The sequence below is a fragment of the Curcuma longa genome, chromosome 11, assembly GCF_044706935.1.
Source record: "Curcuma longa cultivar G26 ecotype Majalengka, Jawa Barat chromosome 11, ITB_CL_G26_1.1, whole genome shotgun sequence".
Lineage (NCBI taxonomy): Eukaryota > Viridiplantae > Streptophyta > Magnoliopsida > Zingiberales > Zingiberaceae > Curcuma > Curcuma longa.
The window spans coordinates 27,488,735-27,498,745 of NC_133871.1; the positions used below are offsets into that span (position 1 = coordinate 27,488,735).

The window sequence follows — 10,011 nt, forward strand, 5'->3', positions numbered from 1 at the left end:
TGGACAGACAGTAGTCATATAAGAAAAATACAGGTATTATTGTGGAAAATCCAATTTAAAAATTAGCTATCAATTCTTGACAAAGACTTCAATTTTGTCATTGATTTAAGTCTTTGCAGAATATCACGGATCAACTAGGACTCAGTGATGACTTTTTAAATATGACAGAAAATATACGAAGACATACATCAAGATATGGACAGACAGTAGTCATATAAGAAAAATACAAGTATTGTTGTGGAAAACCCAATTTAAAAATTAGCTATTAGTTCTTCACAGAGACTTCAATTTTGTCATTGATTTAAGTCTTTACAGAATATCACGGATCAACTAAGACTCAGTGATGACTTTTCAAATATGGCAGAAAAATATACAAACACATGCATCAAGATATGGACAGACAGTAGTCATATAAGAAAAATACAGGTATTATTGTGGAAAACCTAATTTAAAAATTAGCTATTAGTTCTTCACAGAGACTTCAATTTTGTCATTGATTTAAGTCTTTATAGAATATCACGGATCAACTAGGATTCAGTGATGACTTTTCAAATATGGCAGAAAAATATACGAAGACATGCATCAAGATATGGACAGACAGTAGTCATATAAGAAAAATACAGGAATTATTGTGGAAATTAAAATCCAATTTAAAAATTAGCACACAATCCTCATCCTGGTGATAGATTCCTAATCACCAGGATGAGGATTGTTGTGGAAAACCCAATTTAAACAATATGCACTAGTTTAATTACAAACAAAAAAATGAAACTTATAAATTGTTAAAGCTGAATTTAGTGCTAGATTCCTAATCAGGGTCTAAAAACGATTCTAGCAATTATCTCAACTTTATATATATATATATATATATATATATATATATATATATATATATATATATATATATATAAAATTTAAGACGGATCGACTCTATAAATAGACGACAATAGAGTTGTTAGAACTCCATCCCACACTTAATTGAGCTAGTAGCTAGTGTAGTACTGTATAGTGAAGTAGGATTGATAGATGGGAAAGGCGATTCCTTGTAGAATATTAACTAGGAACGATGGATCTCCTCTCCACTTCATTGCAGTTCCTCTCATCATCTTCCTCATCACTTCTGCCCTCTCGCCGCCAGCCATGGGAGCAACAGCCCCTGGCTACAGAGCCTTAGACCCTAACAAACGTTAGCAATCAGCTAGAATCATGTTAAAATTAATATATGCTTTAAGTTGATTTATTTCCCATATGACTTAGTGTTAGTGCTATTATATATTATTTATGCCTTCTTAGTTCTGCCTTGTGACTAACTATTAGCCTTCAATTGTCCATTGCAGCTGTATGCCAAGGAAAGAATGGCCAACCATACAACTGCTACACTCCTCCTACTCCTCCAAGTATGCACTTATCTTGCAAATCACATCATGATTGCATAGGATTAAGTTTTACTCCAAAAGAATCTATTTGATATATATATAATTAATTTCTTGTTCATGCATGCTCAATCAATTAGTCTTCTCATTTATAAATATGTTGAAATTAATTATCCTTCTATTGTTGTTGCATGGAAAGACTGTGGAGTCTACAGATCATGTCCCAGCCCTCCGCCTCCATGAGATTTCTTATGCATGTATATATACATGCATAGAGAGGAATAAGTTGCTACTCTAATTACAACAGATAATCCATGTGAAAGGCGAGCAGAGATAATATATATATATATATATATATATATATCACAAGATAAAATAACGCCAAGGAAGTTCATATATATGCAAATATGTAATGCATGGTCTTCTACGATCATATATATTGATAAATATAAAGACTACTTATCTCACTAGCTACTGAGGTACCATGTGCAAGTGGAGCTTGTTATGTTTGATGCATGCATGCATGTTCTTTATAAATTAACATATATTAAGCTATATATATTTTTCAAAGTAAAAGAAAAGATGGATAAATATCAAAAAGTATCTTTTTAAAACGTGAAAAAAGCCGACACATAATAGAAAGAAAGTGCTCCACTATGAGTGACGATAAGAACGAATGATAAGAACAGATCCATGTGAAAGGCGAGCAGAGCATCCCTCTTCTCTTCACAAGATAAGAACGAATGATTCACTTGAGTAACGATAGAAAGAATCTTAGTGGACACACAGACTCAAAAAAACTTCCTCTTTGAGCAAAGAAGACCTTCATACTATCTATATATACCTCCTCTCAATAAGAAGTCAAGTAAGTACATCCTACCTACTCTCCTCTTACAAGTGTAAGTGATTTTATATTAAACTTATAAGCTAAATGTGCTAAGAGTTTATTTAAGTTTGTTCGAGTATATGTAAATAGTCATTTTCAATAATTTCCTTATTAGTTCTCAATTTGTAGATATATACGTGTGCTTTATTTTAATTATGACAACTTAACTCTTTTTCTAAGTCAAGAGAGAGGGCTCTATTTTCTTGACAATTTTCTTCTTTGTCCTTTAGTCCTTATCTAAGTAGTCATTAGATGAACATTAACTATAACAAACCGATAATTTTTATTAATAAGACCTATGCTGATTAAGTACTAATGCAGTAAATAGAAGTTGTTTTAAAACCTGAAAAAAGCCGAGACATAATAGAAAGAATCTGATTCTATATAGACTATATAAGGCTCACTAAAAGAAAAAAAAACTAATCTCTAGAAAAGCACCTAAACCCATGACTAATTAGACTTTTTCAGCCCTAAATCAAAAACTTATATTATCTCCATGAATTTTGATATGGTGGACATCGTCCGTGAACATCATCGTATGTATTAAGTATAAAAACAATTTAATTTTATCGTAGGGTTTAGTGTGTGTATATGTACGTTTCTTATCGTACCAAATGCAAAAATTATATATATATATATATATATATATATAGAAATAATATTTTGCGCGTCTATTTCCTGCGTGCCTGTGCGCGACGCCGAATCCACCGTTCATCATGCGATTGCAAGTCAGATTGACCGTCCAAATGTGGGAATGCATAGTATTTTTGCCCGCCCGACCCCCGCCGCTTTCGGCCGCCCTCGCCTCGTCGTCTGATCACTGCCGGCCGCTGGATCGGGTTCGATCGACACGCCACTCGTCTGCGCGTCGGCCGACGTCGGATTCTGATCGGATTGTGGTCGGAATCCGGTGAAATTTGATCGGAACGCGACCGACAGTAGCATGCGGCGTTTCCGACCAGATTGCAATTGGATTCCGACCAAATCGCGGCTGGAGACCGGCCGAGAAGGACTGCCATCGCACGCCGATCCTTCCACCGCCGGTCTTTCCCCGGCCAGTCTCCGATCGCGATTTGGCCTGAAATGCCGCGTGCCACTGCCAGCCATGTTCCGACCAAATTGCGCCTGATTCCGATCGGAATCCGACATCGGCTGACGCGCCGGCAAGTGACACGTCGACCTGGCCCGATCCGATGGTCGGCGGTGTCGCGCACGGGGTCGCGCAATGTCGGTCACGCAGAATATCAATTTCCTATATATATATATATATATATATATATATATAGAAATGGGATGCAGAAATATATATGATATGATATAAAGATCAATTTGAGTTTAGCACTATACATTTACGTTTTAGGACTAATACAGTGCATGATTAAGCTGAAATAGTCAATTGTATAATGTAAAGAAAAGAAAGATCGGAATCGAAGTACGAAACGTTTCCTATGACTTGAACTGTCGAAGACAAAGCTAAGACTGACATCATAAGATTCAAATATATAATAATATAATGGTTAAGTTTTAAAAAAAAAACTAGTGATTTTATGTCAATTCTAAAGGTAATTTTTCTGGAATCCATTAAATTATCTTCTCGATCATTTTCTTTGGAAAAAAAAAACTATTTACATGACTTTCCACATCTACTTCCACATAGCAAATATTGAAGTATTTTAGAAATGCATACCAAAAGTCGAGACATCATGAAGTCTAACATCAACAACTGACTAAAAATCTACAATTTTATGGTTTCTAGAAATTTGGTTTAAATTAATCTGAAATTATTTTTTCAAAGTTTTTGAAAAGTAAAATTACGAATAAAATTTATTATTCAAATTTTGATAATAATTTTTTTAATTAATAAAATTACTAAATTATTTAATTTTTAGATTTTATTAAAAACATTATTAATTTTAATTTAAAATTTTTAAATATACTGAAAATATACTAACCGATATTATAAATAGTATTCTATTATAAATAATATTTTATAAGTTATTTATATATTAGGAAAAAATATTTTTTTATAAAATTTAATATCTAAACTATCAATATCATATGTCATGTTTTAAAAAAATTTCAAGATTCAAACATGTTAAGTTGTTAACTGTAAAATTTTTTCATCTAAAAATACCAAGATAAATTACAAGTATAGTCATTTTTAAGTTTAGATAATACAAAAATCAATTTGATGTTTCAAACCTAAAATAAAGAACTACTTTTTACTATTATCGAGAAAGAAAAAGAAAGAACAAGGAAGTGAGATCATCAAGGAGAAGAGTGAGAGTATCTCTAATGATACGATGGAATCGTTGAGCTGCCGCGTGGTGGGATCACCGCATGGCCTTAAAGAAAAAAGTCAGATTTTAAAGTAGGATCGAGGAGGATTAAATAAAGAGCCTAAGGGCTGTCAGCTGATAGCCTCCGCCCCCTGGGTTTCGACTTTTGTGGCTACTCGACCCCATATATCGATCTTGTGTCAGCCTTGGTTTTGACCTCGGCATCTGCCTCACGTGCCGACAGTATCTCAGCCTTGATTTCGATTTTGGTATCTGTTCAGTTTCATGTGCTGAACTCATATCGGCCTTGGTTCAGACCTCGACATTTGCTCGACCTGACATGCCGATCTCGTTTCAACCTTGATTCCAACCTCGATGTTTGTTCGGTCTGACGTGCCAATCTCATATTAGTATTGGTTGCAATCTCGGTGTTTATTTGGCTTGATGTGTCGACCTCATCTAAGCTAAGCCTTGGTTCCGGCCTCAGCATTTGCTCAATCTCATGTGTCGACCTCGTTTCAGCCTCAGTTTCGATCTTGGCGTCTGTCCGACCTCACGTGCTCTGCTCGTTTCAGCCTTAGTTCCAACCTCGGTGTTAGCCTGGCCTCACATGTTGTACTTGTCTCAGTCTTGGTTTCGACGTCGACGTCGACGTCTGCTCGGCTTCACATGTCAACCTTATCTTAGCCTTGGTCCCAACCTCGACGTCTGTCTAACCTCACGTACCGACCTCATATCAGCCTTAGTTCTGACCTCGGTGTCTACTCGTCCTCACGTGCCAACCTCATCTCAATCTTGGTTCCGACCTCGGCGTCTGCTTAACCTCACGTGCCGATCTTATCTCAACCTCGGGTCTCAACTTCGGTGTCTTGTGCTGACTTTATATCAGTCTCAAGCTGTGTCCAAGGAATGAGTTTGCTTGCAAGATCAAGAAATCCTAAGACTGTTTCTCCCAAAGAAATAAAAACAAATATCCCAGAAGACACGTGAACATGGAACAAATATATCGGAATGGAAGCACATATTTCAAAATTGTTCTAAATTAGAATGCAAATTTCAGAACCTTTCTAAAACATATCTTGACAATTCTATAAAAGGGTGCTCATACTCATGGGCACAGGTATGTACATACAAAATTCATTTCCCCAAGTCCTTAATCTCCTTCCTCACATAAAATTTTAAATGTCGAAGTGGACTTATCGGGATCCATACCCGGCACCATTCTAACTCTCTTTTTCAATGATTTTTAAATTTTTTAAATCTTTTCTAGTGACCATTTTTGACGAATGTGCACATCAATAGTTCGTTAGTCGATGACTTGATTATCCATGATATTTGACCAAAACAACTAGTAAACAAGGAGAATGACATGATATCAATGGACGAGAGAAGAATAAAACACAAAAACATCGACGAAAGAGATAAAAGACACAAGATTACTGACGACACACATTTTGAGAGATCAACGTGGAAAAAAAATCAATTAGGTTTTAAAAAATAATATATATAATTAAAATATCAATAATAAATAAAATTAAAATTATATAAAATTAAAAATAGATGTCTTTTTAAATTAATCTAAAATTGTGAATATTTTTTAAAAATTTAAATTTAAATAATATAAAAAAAATAGGGCTCAATAAATTGGGGCTTTATTATGGCCTATGTCTTAAGACGACACACATCTCTTTTGCAAAAAGATAGAATCTATCATACTAATGGTTTCTCATGGTTAGTCTCACGATCATCTGTGAGGAGGTAAATCGAGAAACTGCAGTTGGCCACGACAGAGGAGAGTATTATCTCGGCTTCGTCGAGATTCGAATTCTTATTATCTTCTACAATTTTACTCAATCGTAACCAACTCAATTATGTCTCGGAGGCTTACAGTGACACACATCTGCTACCTAGGTCATTGACGATGTGGATGATTTAATAGACTCAAAAAATAAAAAAAATTCTTAAACTTTTTTATTAATCCAAATATCTAATTTTAGAATTTATTATTTTTAAAAATAATTAATTCGGTCCCACATAAATTTTTCATATAGTCATCAATATAAATCTAGAGATGCAAATGATACGTCACTCCGTAGCTAATATTTTAAGATTATCTGTTTATAAAAAAAATTAATTTAAAATATATTACAGTTAAAAATCAACAAAAAAAATTAATGAGAAAATTGGGATCGCATCAGCTCATACGCCAATGTGACGCAGCGGTACGGTCTGCTTCCTCATCTCGCGATCACTCGTCCAATGTGACTTTTCCTCGCCATGCAATTTACCCCAAAAGTCGCAATTCAATTCGCAAGACGGTCCCTTTTTCTAGCAACAGGTTTGACATAGTATAATGTCCAATGAATAGTCAACTTTTGAAATGTCAGATGTGACGACAATATACGACTTGTTCTCTTACTAGAAGATATTTAGATTGTCACTCAGTATCTATGATTCAATTCTCAATTTCGATTCAATCCTCAGCTAAGATATTTAGATTTCAGGTCCCTTTTTCTAGCAACAGGTTGGACATAGTACAATGTCCAATGAATACTCAACTTTTTAAATGTCAGCGAGCACATGTGATGACAATATACGACTTCTTCTCTTACTAGAAGGAGGATACAAACGGATTGCTGCGTGTCCGTACGCCCCCGCGGCAGCTATATAACGCCCATGGAGCTAGCTACCAGTAAGGCAGTAACCGGTGCTATGTACTGCGGCATGGACATCGATCCTTACTTTACGGCTGCCGCGGCGGCCGCTGCCACCGCTCTCTTCGTTGCTCTCCAACTCCTTTTCGGCTTCAGGAGACGATCGTTGCGCCTCCCCTTGCCGCCTGGCCCCCGAGGTGTCCCCATCTTCGGTGCCCTCCACCTGATCGGTGCCCACGCGCACGTCAGCCTCGCCAGCCTTGCCGCCAAACACGGCCCTGTTATGTTCCTCCGCTTGGGCTCCCACGGCTGCGTCGTTGCTTCAGACTCCGCCGCCGCAGGCAGTTTCCTCAAGGCCCTCGACCTTCAGTTTGCCAACCGCCCCGACATCATCAGCGCCCGAGACATCAGCTACAACCGCCAGAACCTCGTCATGGCCGACTACACGCCCACTTGGAAGCTCCTCCGTCGCGCCTGCACTCTCCACTTCCTCGGAGGCAAGGCCCTCGCCGAATGGGGCCATGTCCGCCACCGCGAGATCGCCCTCATGGTTCGGTCCCTGAGCGCCCAGGCTGGCCCCGTGGCGCTTCCGGACGTGCTGGTGTGCGCGCTGGCCAACGTTATCGGCGTGGTCGTGATGAGCAAACGAGTGTTCGACTCGCAGGGCGAGGAGTCGAACCAGTTCAAGGAGATGGTGCTGGCGGTGGCCACCGGCGGGGGGCAGTTCAATTTGGGAGATTTCTTCCCGTCGATCGCGTGGATGGACCTGCAGGGAATACAGGGAAAGATGAAGCGGGCGCAGGTGGCGTTCGACGAGATACTAACGAAGTTACTGGCGGAGCACGAGGCGAGGAAGGAGGAACGGGAGCGCGAGGGGCGGCCAGACTTCCTCGACAAGATCATGAACGGCACCAAGGACGGCGAGGCCCTCACAGATGCCAACATCAGGTCGCTCATCGTTGTAAGTTGAAATAATCATTCTCTCTCTCCCTCTGTTTAAATTTTTAAGTTTTACAGTTTCACTTTTCCAGTTCGATAGAAATTTGTTCACAATTATTCTTGATTTAATGAGTCAATTTTTCACTATGTTTTGGCCGATAGTCAAAACAGATCATATTAATTGAGGTATAGTAAAACAAGGATATCCATCAACAGCGAGAAAGATTGAAATATAATCTAGTATAGATTTATTAGCTCCTCATAACTGCAGTGAGACAGTGACTCTTCGAATGGGTCTTGATTTGCCAATTAATATGGGTTAGCCAAATCAATATGGGTCAGTCTATAGTCGATTTGGTCTCGCCAATCTGCGAAGGCCCGACAAGCCAATCAAACTTAGAACACGACCTATTTTTGATTTGGAGTAGTATATATATGGTTTACACTACACTAAAATACCTTATTTAATAAAATTAATAACACAATATAAATATCATAAAAATAATATAAAAGCTTATCTTTTATTTCATTCAGTTTATTTTTTAATAAAAAATAATTTTTTATTTTCAAAATACTCTCAATATTTTAAAACTAATAACTTTTAATAAATATTTCACTCTTAACCATTAATTCACTCAGGGAGAGTAATGGTCTAAATACATTTTTGTTTCCCTTTATTGGTGAAATTATCTAAATAGATACCACGTGTACTACTGCAGGACTTGTTCGTGGCCGGCAGCGACACCACGGCGATCGTCGTCGAATGGGCGATCGCCGAGATGCTGAAGAACCCGTCCATCCTGAAGCGCGCGCAGGAGGAGGCCGACGCCGCCATCGGCCACGGTCGCCTGCTGCGGGAGTCCGACCTCCCCAACCTCCCCTTTCTTCACGCCATCTGCAAGGAGGCGCTGCGCCTGCACCCGCCCACGCCGCTCGCCCTCCCCCACTTCTCCTACGAGCCCTGCGAGGTCAACGGCTTCCATGTCCCCGCCAACACCCGTCTCCTCGTCAACATCTGGGCCATCGGCCGCGACCCTCGGGTGTGGCCCGACCCGCTCCGGTTCGACCCGGATAGGTTCATGGGCCAGCAGGCAACGAAGTACGACCCGCTGGGGAGCGACTTCGAGTTGATCCCGTTCGGCGCAGGCCGGAGGGTTTGCACCGGCAAAGCAGCGGCCATGTTGCTGCTGCAGTACATGCTTGGAGTGCTGGTCCACGCATTTGATTGGAGGCTGCCGGAGGGGGAGAAGCTCGACATGGAGGAGAAGTACGGACTGACGACGCCCAAGCTGGTGCCGCTCAAGGCATTGTTGACTCCACGGTTGTCTCCGACGGCCTACGACGCCGCCTGATGTACTTTGTGCTCCTCTTAATTTTATATATATATATATATATATATATATATATATATATATATATATATATATATATATATATATATATATGCAGAAATCTTTCAATAAAGGGATATGTAGATGCAGACTATGCAAGAGATTTGGATGACAAAAGGTCTACTATAAGATATGTGTTCACTCTCGTGGGATAACCTATTTGTTGGAAGGCCATGATAAAACATATATTTGCATCATCTACTATTGAATTAGAGTATATGATAGTAACAAAAGCCGTCAAAAAAGTATTGTGGCTTACAGAACTAGTTAATGAATTGGGTGTTCAACAAGGTGAAATTAAATTATATTGTGATAGACAAAGTGTCACTTATTTGTCAAGAAATCAAGTATATCATGCGAGAAACAAACATATAGATATAAGATTTCACAAGATCAGAGAACTAATTTCTTCTAATGAAATATTACTTGAGAAGGTTTACACTTCTGAAAATATTTTGTTAACAAAGCCAGTTACTGCAAAGAAGTTCA

At 38.6% G+C, this 10,011-nt stretch overlaps 1 protein-coding gene and 1 long non-coding RNA gene across 2 annotated transcripts; both read left to right on the forward strand.

Moving 5' to 3' along the window:
• The first annotated feature begins 986 nt into the window (after positions 1-986).
• On the forward strand, positions 987-2,110 carry LOC141837825 (uncharacterized). Its single transcript, XR_012602583.1, has 4 exons — positions 987-1,186; positions 1,338-1,397; positions 1,573-1,696; positions 2,076-2,110. It is a non-coding gene; the product is annotated as an uncharacterized LOC141837825 (long non-coding RNA).
• A 5,140-nt stretch (positions 2,111-7,250) lies between these two features.
• Positions 7,251-9,500, forward strand: LOC141840429 (flavonoid 3',5'-hydroxylase 1-like). Its single transcript, XM_074728411.1, has 2 exons — positions 7,251-8,153; positions 8,851-9,500. The coding sequence occupies exons 1-2, from the start codon at positions 7,251-7,253 to the stop codon at positions 9,481-9,483; spliced, it is 1,536 nt and encodes a 511-aa protein (XP_074584512.1). The 3' UTR covers positions 9,484-9,500.
• The last annotated feature ends 511 nt before the right edge of the window (positions 9,501-10,011 follow it).